This window comes from Stegodyphus dumicola, chromosome 11, assembly GCF_044657685.1.
Source record: "Stegodyphus dumicola isolate Sdum_Otavi_A_Nest chromosome 11, ASM4465768v1".
NCBI lineage: Eukaryota > Metazoa > Arthropoda > Arachnida > Araneae > Eresidae > Stegodyphus > Stegodyphus dumicola.
The window spans coordinates 151,552,141-151,570,642 of NC_140778.1; the positions used below are offsets into that span (position 1 = coordinate 151,552,141).

Sequence of the window (18,502 nt, forward strand, 5' to 3'; positions counted from 1 at the left end):
CGCTTAAGTTCGTGTAACAAGAAACAACAAGAAGGAAGGGTAACTAACCCTTTATTATTCCAATAAGATTTAACAAAACTCCGTCTTGGAGTGTACAATAAACTTGGACTTGAACTTAAGAGACTAAGAAATAAACTAAAACTAAGATTTAACTAAAGAAATATAGCCGAAGCTATCAAGATTCTAATCGAGTTGGCCCCTTAACTCTATTTGAATACGAAGCTTATCAAGGGCCTGAGTGCGGCCGAGCCTAATAACAGCTTTCAGATAGAGAGTAGCCAAAAGGCAGACACGCGCAAATCAGAAACTCTGATTCTCTCTAGACTTCGAGGTTTAAATACCGCTCCTCCTCATTAAGTATTCAGAATGATTCCAAAACTACGTTCTGGCCGGAAGTAGTAAGTTGAAGTGAAGAATTTGACAGGAAAGGAACTTAAAATTTAACTGTTAATAAAATTAACATAATCCTTACAATGTCTATTAGAATTTTTCCATGAACACTGTGGATTTACTGCACTTAAAACCATTCATTCAGAAATACATTTTACCGGGCCAATAGAAATTTATTCATGTCTTACCTAAATGCCATATCTTCAAATGATCTGGTATCTTGAGGTCTTTTGCTTGATGCTTGCGCGTAGTCAGACAGCGCCCGCGTTACGGGATCCCTGACGACAATTAGTAGCAGCATATCTCTCGACATATTCGCTACCCTCTGTGGTGCTCCGGATGTCACCAAGTAGCCAGGTGTCTTTTCCATTGTCAGCTGGTTCTCGAAACTTAGCGGCATCTGCTGCCTGAAAACAAGATACGTTCAGGTAAACATTCCGAAAGAATTAGCAACAAAACGTGTCTACATTCAAAGTAATTTAAAATTACGGAGATGATTATATCAATTTAACTCATACTGAAGTATTCTTGATTAACAACATTGACGAAGGAAAGTTTATTAAATGCAGTCATAGGAAATATTAAATTATTATAAAAATTGATTTCTGGGTATATTATCTGCTCACATACAGATTGGATTAGACTATTTAATAAGGTGCTACTTGATTTTCACCGCCTCCCGTTAACAAAACGGCGCTAAGATTATCGCCAAGCTGCCATATCTCTGGACTACTTTTATTACGGCATCAAAAAGCTTATCTATCCCACAGGAATTTCACCACATGAATTTTGAAATGTACGACTCTACAACAGGGTTTCTTAAACTGTTTGTCGCGACCCACAAGGGGGTCTTGGAACCTCCAGCAGGGGGTCGCCAAAAATTTGAGCAGTTTTGATATTTCACTAACTTATTATAATAATTTTACAATTACATTTTTACACAGTGTATCTGAAAATAGATAAAGATAAGACAATACAGACAAAGAAAAAAACGAAAACGTTTCGACGCATTCTTTTTATAATATAAAAGCTCATGTTCCTTGCTTTGCACGTGACGCTGTCATTTCGTCTGTTACTTATTTAAAATTCTCACATTGTTCTATGTCTTAAAATTAGAAACTAAAATTAATGACCTAAAACTGCAATAGTATATTATAGTGCAAGTGAAAAAAACTGACAGTTTCACTCACGCGTGTGTCGAATTTGCGCAATACTTATGGGGTCCCACAAAATGTTTGTAAATATTATGGGGTCCTGGGGGTCGCGAAACAATCTCAGTGATAAATAGGGGTCGCGAGTGAAAAAAGTTCAAGAAACCCTGCTCTAGATGATGTCCAGCCGTACTCCTTTGTTCCCCCCTCCTCCATTTAACAAAGTCCCACAGTCTTTACACATTAACATTAATTAATTACAGTTACCAATAATTAGAAAGATTTTAGTGTACTTTTCCATAATAAACTAAACAGAACGTAATTAATTACAATTAACAATGGTTAGAAAGACGCTCTTTTCTGGAACACTTCCTAAGAGAAATTTTTTAAATATTTACATGGTAAAAAATAAGCAAATAAACAATAAAGCCTCCAAATGCGAAGCAAGATTATTGTTTATATGCGCGTATAGTAAGAAATTTGATGGAAATAAACTGAATCATTAAATCAGAAAATAAAAAGGAGCTAAGAGCGTTCACACGCAAAATAAACAATATACATCGAGTATTAAAAAAAAGTCAGATATCATTGCACTTCATTTATCCCTACTGTCATTTCTAAAGTAGATTAGTCCAACTTGTCAGCTGTTGGCTCATGAGTCATAAATAACTTGATAAAAGCTATGTCGGAGAGAAGAAAAATTCAAGGACGCAAGCCTCGACGACTGACGGCCGGTTGTCATCAGCAAAAAGGAGTTTACGGAAGTTCTGAAACAACCACATCTTCAAACGCGACTTCACAACTCCTGAACACTCATTTCCAACGGAACGGACATCAATCTGCGCCTTTCTTCTTTCATCTGGGGAGTCGAATCAAGTTCTTAATGATTCACACCTCAGTTCTTCAGAATTAGATCATCTAGACTTGTTTGCTCAAGATTATTTCGTAAGAACCTGTAAAAAGGCTTGGTTTATTCTTAGAAGCCCGTTTCCCCTTATTTGATCTTTAAAAAATTCCGCATTTCCCCCTCTTTTATTACTAATTTTATCGTCCGGAAATCCAGAGGGTATATTTATGCGTATAATTTATTTTTCGGAGGGCATTTTGATACTTCCGTCAGTATACTGGCACTCAGCAGGTGAAAGGTCCTGCTTTAGCCAGTTCATGCCTGACTCGTGTTGAAATCCGAAGATCGATTTCTCCAGATGAGACAAATATCAGGGAAGAGAAGAAAGGCACGGTTACAGTAAAAATAACAACAAAAAAAAAAAAAAAAAAAAAAAGTCTGAAAGGTTTTTAGATTTTAAATTACGTCCGAATAACCTTTTTTTTTTTTTTTTTTTTTTTTTTTAACGTTTTGTGTGTTACCTTTATTTATTAAACATCATGTTCTTTGCGCTTAAATCATAATATTCAGTTCAATAGCACAATCGAGACAAAAAATTTTTCTTTCGTACAGTGTTGCTATTGTTCGCTTTGAAATTCTTGAGTTTGTTAATCAAAAATTCGTTCAAGTTTTACAAAATATGAAATAGATAATAAAACAAATTTCAAATTTGGGCTTACAGATGCCCATTTTCGGGCGGAGACGAACGTTAATCTGAATTTGATGTCTCTAGGTATCCTTTGTTTTTACACACTGCGAAAAACATTCATACATTCATTCAGATTCTTCGTTATTTAATGCCTTTAAATATAATGCAGGGCTCTAATATTTGGTGGCAACAATTTGAAAAGTGAAATGCTGTTTATAGCGAACCAACGCAAAATGCCAAAATGAAATTAATAGCCCTTCTGAGTAAATTGCCCCTTTGGGCTAATAACAAGTAAAAAAAGAGTCATGAGAAAACTATGGGTAACTATCACAATATTATTTCCTTAAGAGAAATATATATTTCAGCAGCCCGTGTCCTAAACTATGGGACACCATCGTTTATGACATGGGTTACTCATTTAAACCATTTTTTTTTAATTAAAAGACATATGATTTTCAACAAAACGTCATGTTTTTCCATATGCCATTTTTTTACGTGTTCTATCGTTTTTAAGCCCACCCAAAAAAAATTATAGGCAAAATTTTCATTAATTTTAATAAAAAAAAAGACATAAAAAGAACAAAAATATAAAAATAATTTTAAAGAATCAAGTATTTTTGCATTTTTTTAAACTCAAAAATTTAAATGAGGCAAAAAAAAATATTAAAATTTAAGAAAAGCTATGATTTTTACAGAGGCTGTCAACCCTGCCTTATTAAAAAAATTAAAAGAAGTTAGAAAAATTTAAAGAAATCGTTTCTGTATTAAGCTGGAATAAAGGTCAACGAATTGAAAGGCGTGTCCTTCGCCGTTAGCCTGCGAGATTTGTCTTTGTTAGCAAGATGAAAACAATCACTACTTTGACGCATCCATTTTTTTAAAATTTAGGGGGAACTCATTCTCTGAACGCATTGAGGAAGAGGAAAATTAAGCGAATATTTTTGAAATTTTCAGATCCTGGTGCTAAATGGCTAGGAGGAAAAATGCGCGATGAAATACGATGCATATTTTTATTTATATATATATATATATCTTGTTCTGTAATTCGTACAAGAAAAATAAAAAACAACAGTAGAGCACATTTCGGCTCTAGCTCAGATTTATGAATGGCTGTAAAATTAAATTATTCTTAAATGCATCAGCCCTTTCATTCCTTATAGCCTTTAATCCTTTCATACGCAAAAGATGACTGCCTTTAAAAGGTTTACTTACGGGGAATATAGGTTACTCATTCTACATGCACATGTAGCATGTGTTAGGTATAATGCACGGATATTATAAAATGATGTTGCGCAGCGTTATATGGCGACTCTGGCATCCAGATTATTTAAAATTCCGTCATGAGAAAGGAAATAAAGAAGTTGCATGCCGAATAATTTTTATTCCGACTATCGCGGTTAGTCGCAATTAACCTGCAAAATGCAGGTTGTGTTACGGCTACCATCAGATCGACGCTTCATAGAACGATGCAAAATAATGAAATGCGTTAAGTTAGTCCCGTAGGGCAGGATGGAACTTGCAAGGGGCGTGACCGTTGTCACGTGGTTGAATAATTCTCATTATTTTTTTATTGGTTATGTAAATAAATTGTGCATAATTTTTAGGGTAGTTACATACTAGACCAAAAAACAATCTTGGCGCAGTTTGGTTTGGTTTATTTAATTACGGCAAAGCACTCGAGGGCTATCTGCCTAAGGAGATGGATGCCTTTGTGGAGGACGTTCTAGGAGAAACTGGCTCGTATACACGTTACACATGGAGAAAACCATGGCGGTAGGAAAGGGAGGAGGGGCCATTCCGCGCTAGAAGTGAAGCACTGCTTTGAAGCTTGGGTCACCAGACGGGGTGTTCTTTGTTTACATTCAGAAGCTCGCTTGACAAGATTCTGATAGTATTTCGACACACGACAGTTCCATAGAAATCGAAAAAGGGACACTTTCGCATGAAACAAACATTCATAGTGTGATGGATAATAGCAATTTGTATAGTTTACTGACATTTACGCAAAAATCACATCTTGGTTATTTTTCGATAACTAACAACAGCGATTTTGATTATGAATTTGTTTTATAAAATTCTAAGCTGTTGCACTACAAAAATATAGATTTTAAGAAAATTGCTAAAAGAGATCTATCAAAATTTATTTTCTAGAAGATTTGAAAAGTTTGAAGATTGATGGCTAAATGTAAATATAAAATTATGTATGTTAAAATATTTGTAATTAGGCACATAGGTCAGATTAAGTTTTTATTAAATAGAGTAACGCATGCAAGGGCTATCTGCCTAAAGAGAGAGATGCCATCATGGAGGAATTTTGAAGGAAAACTGACCTTTGAGTGGGTATTAAAAATAATACTTATAATTTTCATTCAAATTATATTCATATATATTTTTTATGTAAAACTTTCGGGTGTATGCTAAATCAGTGTTAATTACTTTACACGAAAAATATAGTGAATGCACAGAAATTAAAGATTTGCACATGCCGGAAATGATAAATAGTAAATATGTATGCGTATTTATGCATGTGCTTGCAAAAAGCATGTATCTGCCTTTCACAAAATACTTAAATATTCATTAAATTATTTAGAAATGTATTTGAAATGAAGAATTTATTCACTTATAAACAACTGTGAAAGTACTGTGAAGAAATCTAATGATTAAATGTATCTAATTTATAATGATTATAAATGTTATCTAAATATATATTAATATAATATTGAATTGTAAACATAAATTGAAATCCTGTTGACAAATACGTTATAAAACTATTTAAGCAAGAATTGTTCGTATTGGAAAGCAATCTGTTAAAAGGCATTGTAAATCAAATGCTATGAGATGCGCATTTAAGAACGTAATAAAGAGCTTTAGAATATGTATTGTTGAAATGAAGGGTAAAAAAAAATCTGATAAGTATAATTAAAAGAATTATTCCCTTCACATTTTATAATAACTCAGTTACAAGTTTTAAATAATACTTAAAAAAAAAAAAAAAAAACAAAACAAAATTTATTTTATTCCCTTTCAGAAATGTTCAGAGAAAGTCAAATACTATTTAATACCTATTTAATTGTTCGGAATTTATTTAAAGTATTTCGCTAATTCCTAATAATTCTCTGGTAGTTTGGTCCGAGGTTCGGATCCCGCGAACGGGCTGCCTGCATGGGCGTTTTCGTGGTTTTCCCCATGTGTAACGTGTATACGAGCCAGTTTCTCTTAGAAAGTCCTCCACGAAGGCCTTCCTCCCCGTAGGCAGATAGCCCTCGTGTGCTTTGCCATAACTCAACACACACACACACACACCTAATATTTCTCTAATTTAAAATGAACCGAATAGAGCATTAATTATAAATTGACTTACGTTTTTCGATTTAAAAGAAGCCAAAAAATCATGTCATATTTAAGAAAGTATTTTAGGAAGAAGCTCTATAAATAGAAAAGAAATAATGCATAATTTTAATATTAATAATACAATAAACTTTGATCTTAATTTTTGTACCTTAACCGAATAAAATCGAATTACCTTAATTTTTTTTTCTAATGTAATTAACGAAAACTTGTGAAAATATTTCATTCAAATTAAACCATTCTGAGAAATGTGTCCTGTGAAAAGTATAGCATTTAATTCCGTTCAGAATGAAATGTTGTTTAAAAATATGTTGTTTTCACATACTTAGGACTCTGAAGTATTGTAGAAAAAGAAAATATATACATTTATATGTATATTTGCGAAGTAATTACAAAATATTTACACCCGAACGCGTCAAATCCCATAGAACTCAATGGTAAATGACCCAATGTTTTGGTCACCACGTAGGGATCGCCGGTGCTTCAGAGCAGGGTACGGAGAAACTTGTTTAGGGCGACTCCATCTTACTTCCTACCTCCATGGAGAAAACCACAAAAACGCCCATGCAGCCAGACCGTTCGCCGGGATTCGAAACCGGAACGAAGTACCAGTGTTCAGCGATTTTACCACTGGCAGGCGGCGCAATTGGACAATATTTTTAAAAGAAGATGAAAAATGTCTTATAATGGCAAAAAATTATTTATTGCATACCTACATATTTTAGGCTTTAATTAGGTATTTAACCCAAAAATCAATTATTAAAGTTATTTACAAGCGAGTTTTTATTTCTTTTGTTCTAAAAATCTCGTGATGGCCATTTTTAAGAATGGATGCAAAGAGCTTAAATTGATTAAATAAGAGCTTAAATTAATGATTAAATAAGAGATTAAATAAGAGCTTAAATTAATGATTAAATAAGAGCTTAAATTGTGCCGGAGCCCAGCTCCGGTGCTTGTTAGTTTTTGGGACATATTCTAATTCTAGTCGGAGCGCACCGGAGCCTTAAACAGGAAGCCGGCACTTTTTTTATGTAACGGAACAATTGTTTTAGTAGAAATTTGATCTAGAAAATTTTATTTTTAGCAATGTATAAAAAATTGCTTATTAAATTTTAATTTATCGCTTTACATTTTATTTAATTTTAATTATTTAATTACTTTAATCTTGCTTGTAAATAAATTAATTATTTTAATAAATAATAACAAATCAATTTGAATTAATTAAATAATAATTACAAGTTAAATAATAATTAATTAATGTTAATTATTAATATCAATTACATAATATTCAACATAAATTGAAATCCTGTTGACAAATACGTTATAAAACTATTTAAGCAAGAATTGTATGTATTGGAAAGCAATCTGTTAAAAGGTATTGTAAAGCAAATGCTATGAGATGCGCACTTAAGAACGTAATAAAGAGTTTTGGAATATGTATTGTTGAAATGAAGGGTAAAAAAAAAATCTGATAAGTATAATTAAAAGAATTATTCCCTTTACATTTTATAATAACTCAGTTACATGTTTTAAATAATACTTAAAAAAAAAAAAAAAAAAAAACTTATCTTATTCTCTTTCAGAAATGTTCAGAGATAGTCAAATACTATTTAATACCTAAAGTATTTCGCTAATTCCTAATAATTCTCTGGTAGTTTGGTCCGAGGTTCGGATCCCGCTAACGGGCTGGCTGCATGGGCGTTTTCGTGGTTTTCCCCATGTGTAACGTGTATACGAGCCAGTTTCCCTTAGAAAGTCCTCCACGAAGGCATCCCTCCCCGTAGGCAGATAGCCCTCGTGTGCTTTGCCATAACTCAACACACACACACACACCTAATAATTCTCTAATTTAAAATGAATTAGTTTGATACTCATTAACTATTTAATTTTTTAATTATTAATGATTTTAATAGTCATTTTGTTATTTGTTTACTCTTGTTCCTCATTCGTGATGGTCTTTCATAGAGCTCCGGCACTTCTACTTTTAGAAATTAAGCCCTGACGCAAAGCATTTGTTCTCTAAAAGCGATTTTGCGGCGAAATACTATAATTGCTCCAGAAATTCTACAGCAGTTTTTGAAAGGAAATTTTTAATCTACATTTAAGGTATAAAATTTCACTATTTTTCTACAAAAGTATTTAAAAAAAAGGCAGGCATAAAATAGATCGGTGTTGTTTGCTAAACCTGAGGACAAGCTACGACCACGGTTTTCAGAGTTTGGCGCATTTTGAAATTTTGGCCACTTCTATTATGGTAGTTGCGTAAGAACATATTTGATGTATAAAAGTTTATGACTTGGTTTATGACTTCTCGATCGCTAACCTCAGGACTTTCATCTTCAAGCTACTCGCTACTATCTCGCTAACTTTCATCTTCAAGAACTTCGAAATCGTTACAAATGGCAAAAAGTTTCAAATATTCTTTAACTAAAGATATAATACTACATTGAATGGATTGTTTCTCATTAAAACTTATCGTTCTCCATTCACAACATCCATGTCGAAATTTCCCTCCCACTAAAAGATTTTAAACCTAACCTTTCCGTTTTACTGTGCAGTTTAAGTACTGTATTTTAAAAACACGCCCACCTCCAAGAAACTTCGATGTGGTCTTGAGTCAATAAAAATCTAAATCAAAATTCATTGCTTTATGTTTAAAAGCATATCGTGTCATATGCTATATTCACAATATATTGTTGCTTGCACACAGAAAGGATGATAACTTGATCCATATGCTACATTCACAATATATTGTTGCTTGCACACAGAAAGGATGATAACTTGATCCATATGCTACATTCACAATATATTGTTGCTTGCACACAGAAAGGATGATAACTTGATCCATTTGCTATATTCACAATACATTGTTGCTTGCACACTGAAAGGATGATAACTTGATCCATATGCTATATTCACATCATATTGTTGCTTGTACACAGAAAGGATGATAGCTTGATCCATATGCTACATTCACGATATATTGTTGCTTGCACACAGAAAGGATGATAACTTGATCCATTTGCTATATTCACAATACATTGTTGCTTGCACACTGAAAGGATGATAACTTGATCCATATGCTATATTCACAATATATTGTTGCTTGCACACAGAAAGGATGAGAGCATTCAATCCATTACGGGTTCTTAATGGATTGAATGCACACAGAAATGATGATAGTTTGATAAAATTTGTTTTACCAAAAGAAACACTTAACAGCTCTGGAACGTTCCAGAAAAGTAGTCGTAAAGCTCTTCTTAGTATGACAGAGCACAATCAGTAATTCAATCTATCGTAATCGTGTGCCATGCTCAACTTAATTGAAATATGTACGTGTGGCACGTAAACTTGTTTCGGGGTCGCATGTGGTCCGCAGTTTAAGACGACTGAATTGCCGTATTTGCCGGCGTATAAGACGTACCCCTTTTTTATGCACATTTTTGAAAGAAAAAACTTTTAATACTGATCATTATAATGAATTTACGGTATTTTAAATAAAAAGTAATATAAATGCAAAGTAATACTTTCTGCAAATACCCAATTTATCTGGGAAAGAACAGCTTTTAATATCCTTCGTCGATATCCAGATACTCATATCCAAAGCTAAATGAAGAGTCATTTGAAAACCTGTTCTAAATCAGCGCCTGAGTCCTCATACAACAAATTGTCCTCTGTACCATACAGTGCATTACTAATGCAACACTTCTTAAATGATTTAACCACTGTCTATCTGAGTCCTCATGCAACGAATTGACCTCTGTACTATCCAGTGCATTACTAATGCCACACTTCTTAAATGATTTAACCACTGTCTATCTGAGTCCTCATACAACAAATTGTCCTCTGTACCATCCAGTGCATTACTAATGCCACACTTCTTAAAGGATTTAACCACTGTCTTTGTTTTCAAAGCATCCCATGAAGCTTTGAACCATTCATAAACACGCACACATCGACGCAATAAGTATCAACGTATAAGACGCACCCCGTTTTTCAGACTTATTTTCAAAGGAAAAAAGTACGTCTTATACGCCGGCAAATACGGTAATTAGTAAAAAAAGATACCGATCCTTCTTTACTTCCTTTACTTTGAATTTAGGCCTACCATGCGTAACTGCGACGTACATTATTTTGACGACCATTTTCGTTCGTATATCAATGTTCTTTTTTCCAGTTTATCTCGTAGAAGCAACTCCACAAAAGTATGCACCTGTATGATCACAGCTTAACTTGGAAACCATTGATGGACAAATTAAACTAGCAATTTTAAAATTCGGAGTAAAAAAGTTAACATAATTAAATAAGATATTTTTCATCACTTCCATTTTTCCCTGGTGAATTTGTGAAGAGTTGGGAAAGTATGTATGAAGATAAAAATAACTTCTTAAAACTGGCAACACCTCAGACTCTTAAACTCAAAATAAGGACTTTAAAAGCAGTTTGTTTCTGGGAACCTCGCACGTAGGAATGGCCCATAAATTCCCCCCTCGGCACACATTCTTCCCCTCGGTTGGCTATGTCCTCTTGCGCCAGGTTAGGATTGGTGATGATTATAGAAGCGTAGCGTTTGTCATCGGCTTCTGAGTGGGTTTACGGAAGTTTACCGTCCTTCATTCAAGTGGCACTTCACTTTTCGTTATCTGGAAAGTCCCCTTTCCCCGCCCTCTTTGGAACAAACATCGAAATCTACTTCTATCAACTCCCTCCAACATCTTCGATGGAGAATGACCTAAAAATAGAAAAAAAGGGCTGAGAAGAAACAGCGACCCCCTATCATGTGGGTGGATTTGAAGTTTCACACGATGAACTCAAGTGAAAAAATGCTCAGTTGATACAGAAGTTTAGAATGAAGTGCTGAATTCTAAACATTTATATCCTGCTACATTTCTAACCTAAACCGTTTATCCAAATTGGAGAAGATCAGTGAGACATAAACATGATTTCAAAAGGATGTTAAGCATTAAATATTCATCGGTTATTAAGAAATATGCAAATTTGTGAAGATTATTTTTTAGGTTATATAAAGCAAAAAATTATTTAATGAAAAGCTAAATTATAAAGCTAAAATTATTAATATAGTATTTTATAAATTTAAAGCTTAGCAAAATAAAATAAATTTTATTTAATTATAATTAATATTTGTTATTTTAACGTCATTTGATGTCTATTTATAGTAAAACAACTAAGATAAAATAAATGGAAAAGAATTTTTTGGTGAATTCGGTGTCACATTCTTAAACTTAATTTCGCAGTACACTTGTACAACTTGTACACATTTGCTTTCTGCAAAATCTTTGGACACTGAAGAAAATATATTGCCTCTACAAACCATTACTTCTAAAATAATGTTTAATTCTAAATTTAGCTATTACTTCTAAATGGGCTCACCAGCTATTACTTCTAAATGGGTGGCTGAACACTGGTAGTTTAGTCCGAGGTTCGAATCCCGCGAACGGGCTGGCTGCATGGTTAAACCCATTCAAGGGACGCCCATTCGCGGGAGGCAGGTAGCCCTCGCCCGTTTGCGAGAAGCTTTCTCTTAGAACGTCCTCCACGAAGGCATCCCTGCCCTAAGCAGGTGGCCCTCGAGACTTTGCCATAATTACATACACCAACACCATTACTTGTAAATGTAAGTCAGTCATATGCACGGTTTCATTTGTGTAACGTGTGTATGATCTTGTTTTCCTTAAAAAGTTGCACATGAAGGCATCTTTCCCTAAAGTGAATAGCTTTCTCGTGACTTCTCTTTATTCGCAAGTCAACTAATAACTCAAGATTTGAAACTTAGCCTTCGGCAATAATTACTAACTATTATTATTTGGGGGATAGATTATCATATAAAAGAGTAACACATTCCTATATAAAGCTGAAAATTATTCAATGAAAAGCTAAATTCCTGTGAATCTTTGTCTCAGTGTTATGAACTAGAATCATTTATAGTTTAGAATTAGTTAAATTAAAAACTAATCATTTGGGTATTTAATTCTAGTAGAATAGTGAATATGCATGTTACTATAAGTTTTAGTAGAATTCTGAATATGCACATTGATACTAGTTTTAGTAGAAGTCTGAGTATGCACATGCTTAAAATGTTCTGTTCTAATTATTCTAAACATTTCATACATATTTGTGTCGTGTCCGATGGTTTTATGGTATAAATAAAATGGTACTATAGTAACGGATTCCTGTGCCGTTGGGTCCCAGTCTTAGCAAAGGCCTGGACGCATGGAAGTTTGTGACAGTAATTGTTTGAAGAATAACAGACTTAAAAAATTCGTAGAACTGGAAGTGCCGAGTCCATTCTTTAAAGATACTTAATCAAAACTGAGATGGACTTTAGACAGAAAACCCTCATATACTTCGCCTAAATTAATTTATGTAGCATATGCATTCAACAATAATACAATAGAATAAGTTATTCTGTGAAACTTAGTTTTTTCTGTTATTAAATAGTTCAGATATAAAAGAGAGAGAAATCAGCGTTAATATCTGACAGAAAGAAAAAAGTTCTTATTATTATATCAAAGCGCTGCATCTGAAATCTAATATTTTATTTTTGTTTGTAGGCTCTAATTTTAATCAATAAAATACGTGTACTTCTTAAATTCCTCCAATGGGGGGGGGGGGAATCCTTAAAAACCGCTAAATGGGAACAGAAATGCTTTTCTTTTTCACAAAATTTAAAAAACAACTAATAGATGGCGCCACATGTAATCATTAACAAATCAAACTCGAGAATAATCACCTTGACGAATACGATTAATTTGATATCCTGTAATTTTCCTTTCTAAGATGAGAAGTATTTTAAAAGCTGATTTTCAATTTTGCATTAATATAATATAATTTGAACATAACTTCGCAAAAATTTTCTGTTCAAAACTTCACAAATTAAAATAATAATAATAAATAAATTCATTGAAGCATTGAACCAATTTCTGCGCATTATTACTGATTCACACTATCTTATCCGCAATAAACTTTTACACAGAGACTTAAACCTTGAGACGATTCCAGATTACATCAGAAGATCTAATGAAAAATTCTTCAACAAAGCTGTGCAATGTGACTTTGTTAATTACTCCCAAGTCTTTAATTATGAAATTCTCTTCGAAGATAGAAGCGTCAGACCACTTGCAGCTCACACCTTCATGGGAGGAGATGACAACTTTTTCACTTAGATCCTCAATTGGTAGCTGTTTGTACTTCCAATGCATCTGATTTTGATTGAAGTTCTTCTGTAGCTTGAATAATATTCTTGGTGAATTATAAAACTAACGCTGTGAGATTTTTCTCATTGTGATGATATAGTAGTGTTCAGTGGCGTAACTAGAACTCTTGGGCCCCTATGCAAAAAACTTTTCCTGGGCCCCTTTCCCAATAAATTTAATGTGCTTAAAAATAAATAAATAAATAAAAAACGCGAAAATAAAAAAAAAAAATCAAGGATTCCAGGAGCCAATGTTTTCATGATGATTTTTATCACATCTGGATTAATTGTTAAAAAATAAAAGCACGTTCTTAGGGAACCAGTTGAAAGGTACGTAACGTGAAGAAAGAATAAAAAAGAAAATAATTTTCCTTGACCAACTGGTGAAATGAAAATTTACTTTAGTCTGGGTATTTGGCGTCAAATGATTTTAATTCAGTTAACACTTTTTGTGTGAGTGCGAGAGACAGATTTTTCTCTCCTTTCACTGAGATGCATACTCATAATAAATGAATAAGTCTATATAACAAAAGGAACATGTCGGCATATAGCCTTAAGAAAAGGAAGAAAATATGTGTACTGATTATTCGATAATGCGAATTATACAGAAACAAATTAATATATCAAATAAGTACTTTATAATAAATAGTTATAATTAATTTCCACTTCCTCCGCTTTTTGATATGGGATTGCAAAAGGAGAAACCTTTCCTTTAGGGGGTCGCCTTTAATAATTTTCAGGTTTGAGACTAAGGAATACAAAGAAACTTTTCCTATTTTCCGCTCACTGCTATCCCTAAACTGAGATAGGTCATGAAGTTATTATTTCGTAGTCGAATGCTAGAATTTTAACTTTTGCAAACACTTGAATTTAGCTGTTTCAGGTGCTTCCAAGGGCCTCCTATCTGCGTCATACAGAGAATTGCGTTACTGCACCATATAGGTAGGGGGCCCTTAAAAACTTAAAAGAAAACGAATTCTATTTTCTACATATACTTAAAGATTCTAAAGCTAAAAGTAAATTGGAATCAAATGAAGGCTATTCCTCAACTATATTAATATTAACAATCGTGCAAAAGGGGTTTAACACAAAATCAAAACATATTAAAATTAAAATAAGAATTTATAGTACAAATTCTAAAAATAAAAATGAAAAGCAAAAGGAAAAAAAAAAAAAAAATACAAGATAAAGAATATAAAAATAATAATTAATCTTCTTTTATTGAAATTCTAATTCCGAACTAATCAAGGGAAAATGAATTAAAGCTTCTATATATATGTAATGGAATCCGTCTTTTAAGTTTAAACAGTTTAAACATGTAAATGTAGTTCAGCAGGACATTTAAGGGCCCCCTAAGCCTTCGGGCCCCTATGCGACGGCATTCCCTGCATACCCTTATTTACGCCACTGGTAGTGTTGTAAATAGGTTGCTTAAGTTGTCGTTGAGTTGCTGTAGTGTATTGCGTTGAATAGTTGTATTAAAATTGTGTTGTATAGTTGTATTGCATTTTGTTGTATTTAGCACTATTGATTGAGGTTGTTTAGCTGTACTTGAATTTGTCATTGGAACTACTGCTGTAGTGTATCTTCTCATATTGTTGTCATTGATTTGCATTGTCTTGGGTCCTCCTTGAAAGCTATGGTCGCTCGTCACGTTCTGCGAACTTGTCCGAATGGATTGTCTTGCTCTTTTTGGTACTTCTCTTCTTCCCCCTTTCTCCGTTTTCTCATCTGATATTTTATCTACGTCCGGATTTCTTTATATCAAGCCATATGCCCTTGGGCTTTAATTCTGGAACCGGCAACATTGCTCTTCGCAATAGTTCGGTCAATTATAGAGTCTAAGTCTATATTTTGAGCCAACTAAAAATGACAAAATCGTTGAAAAAAATTCCCTAGGGGCGTTTCCAAAATAGTTGGATTAAAAGGGCGCCGTTGGCATTCTATCTGTAGGCGTGACGAAATACCGCCCACTGGAAACGCATGAAAAGATCCGCCGCGTGAAGTCTCACGTTACGCCCTCTCACAGTGTCGTTCGTCACTTCTGGGGACAATTTTTTTTACCTTCTTCGTCATGAAATTTGCGTGTGACACTGACAGTGTAGGTTACAGTTACGCTGTTAAGAATGAAGCTTGAGAAATCGTATATCGAACAATTATCATCATAGTAGTTGCTTTTTTTAAGTATTACATCCTGAAAATGTAAAGCGCTCTTAAATACGAATTAATCATGAAACAAAATACTAAAGCTGTTTCGATTATTCAGGAAAATCAATTTCTCCTGGATATTATTAGATTTCTTTATATAGACTCACATTTACATGAAACGGAATGAAGTACAGTTAATTTTAGATTGGATTAAAATCTTACACCTAACTTTTCATAGACGCGTGTGTTGATTATTTCATGAATATCAGCAGTATATATCTATATATTCAAGCTCGAACCCCTAGCACTACCGTGATCTTGATCAATGTAAATTTTCCTCATAGAGGCATATCAGTTAAGATAGTGATAAAAACAAAAATAGAGGAAAAAAAGGCGATCAGAATCGATTTTAAATTGTGTTTATTTTTTTTTTTAATGGTCGGACGCTTTATTTAACAGCCATTAGCCTTGCGCCACTGCAAAGGCCAGAAGCAGTAGCCATTATGAAGGCCTATCGTTGTTTTCTATGAAGGGACGGACAGTTACAAACATGCCTTCTTCGGGATTCGAACCTGGGCCTATCGCTACGGTAGTCAGGGTCTAAGAGCCAAGTTATTATTTACAAAACATTTGCTTCTGTGGATAATAGTAAAATAGTGTACACATTACAATGAACTTCCCAACTGCAATTTCGTGATTGCTTTGTGGATAACTGCGACATAGTGTGCAAATTGCTATGGCCACACAGAATTAGGTGTGCTGGTTGGTTTGGTTTGGTTTATTAGATTATGGCAAAGCACTCGAAGGCTATCTGCCTTAAGGGAGGGTTGCCTTCGTGGAGGACTTTTTAAGGGAAACTGGCTCGTATACACGTTACACATGGGGAAAACCACGAAAACGCCCATGCAGCCAGCCCGTTCGCGGGATTCGAACCTCGGACCGAACTACCAGTGTTCAGCGACGTTAGCGCTCGGCCGCTGGTGGGCCTGAATTAGGTGTGCAAACTAGGTGTTAAGGACACGAAGTTATGATGTATCGAAGTGTACAAGAACACTTCGTTTACGTGATTTACGTAATTTACGTGATTTACGTTTATGGGATTTACGTGAACAATGAACTTAACAACAGTGTACTTCGAATTTATCAAAAGTTAGTTTATATGAACGTAGAATAGTCTACACAACATCATATACTTTGGGCTATGAAACTATCAACTGCCTGAACTGATATGATTGGCCTACTCTGTGGGTAACTGCAACAATAATAAGGACACCCATCATTAGGTGTGTACTGATAAGAACATGAAGTTATGACGTACTGAAGAAGACATAGGTTTAGAAACTGGTTAATAAATAAGTTCCACTCTCCACAATATAGATCCTATCCATGACAATGTAATGATTAATTGATTGTATATTTATTTTTCGTACGGATTATTATGTAACAATTATTGTATAGATGACATTGTCAATTTCGCATTGTAATATTACTATCACTGATTCAGTGAATGCCGCCGGCAGTGGATAGTAGATTCTTTTCCGTCGCATGGACATAACTCTGATTGGTGTAGAACCTTAGGTGGGAGGTCCATGCGACGGCGGTTTGGTCACTAACCACTGTCGGCTAGGCAGCAAATTATGTTTAAATTTTTATCTCCAGAAAAATATTCTTCGAATAGTAATTAACTAATTCATCAATCCAAGGGAGGAGTCTATTTTGAAAAAGTTGACATTGTAAAGAGTTTTCGCAAAAGAAGCTGAGTCATATCCAAATTGCTCATGTAGAAAAACCATTAATAATATTTATATCTACTTCTAGAAACTAATAATAGAAAAAAACTACCAACACGCTCTAGAATTTCCTCCTTAGAAGGGAGTAACTAGTAATTTTTAGACTTTTCAAGTTCAATTTCCCCAATTCTCTTTTTCCCTAAGCAACTTGGGAGAGAAAGGTTGAGCAATGCAAACTTTATTTTTGTACCTATACCTGAAAGATTGAATTCAATATTATCAGTTCGAAGACATCAATGCATATTACATGCTTTTGAACACATACAAAAAAAAAAAAAAAAAAAAAAAAAAAAAAAAAAGTTGTTAATTAAAACAAAAACAATTTTAAAATCTCTTTTATTAATATGCATCAATAGTAAATAAATTTGCAAATTGTGTAAATATATAACTATTATTAAAATCTAAATCATCTAAATATTGTGTAAAAATATAAATATTGTTTAAATATCTAAATATCTCAGTTTACTATTTGTAATATAAATTACTATTGTAATATGTATCCAATAATCCTGATTAACATTAAGTACGTGATGGGACTGAGTTCAAGCAAAAAGTGAGAAACTTTATACAGTCAATATTTACAGGTCTGTTACATATATATGTTACCGTGAAAGACCGAAATTGGAGAATGTCGACTTTCACTGGACAATATCAACATTCACCAAATACGTCGGTGAAAGACCGAATATTTTACTACATTCTTGTATATTCGGACCGTCACCGGTGTATGTCGACAATCACTGATATGCTCTGGTGAAAGTCGAAAAGAGAGGTCATAAAGTGCCATAATAGTTTAAGTTCTTACAATAAATAAGATTTGAATCACATAATTTAGTAAGTTTTTTAATTACTGTTATTTTATTTGCTCATTTAGAACGTACTGTATAATTAAGTAAGTTTTTAACTTTTATTATTTTCTTTTCTCAT

The 18,502-nt window shown here is 33.6% G+C and overlaps 1 protein-coding gene across 1 annotated transcript in view; it reads right to left on the minus strand.

Annotated features, from left to right (window-relative positions):
- The window catches only part of LOC118189452 (heparan sulfate glucosamine 3-O-sulfotransferase 3A1-like), a 218,616-nt gene that overhangs the window by 19,403 nt on the left and 180,711 nt on the right, over window positions 1–18,502 (minus strand). The window contains exon 3 of the mRNA XM_085827327.1: window positions 579–797. Within this exon, the coding sequence (XP_085683453.1) occupies window positions 579–797 (219 nt within the window). The remainder of the gene's footprint in view (window positions 1–578; window positions 798–18,502) is intronic.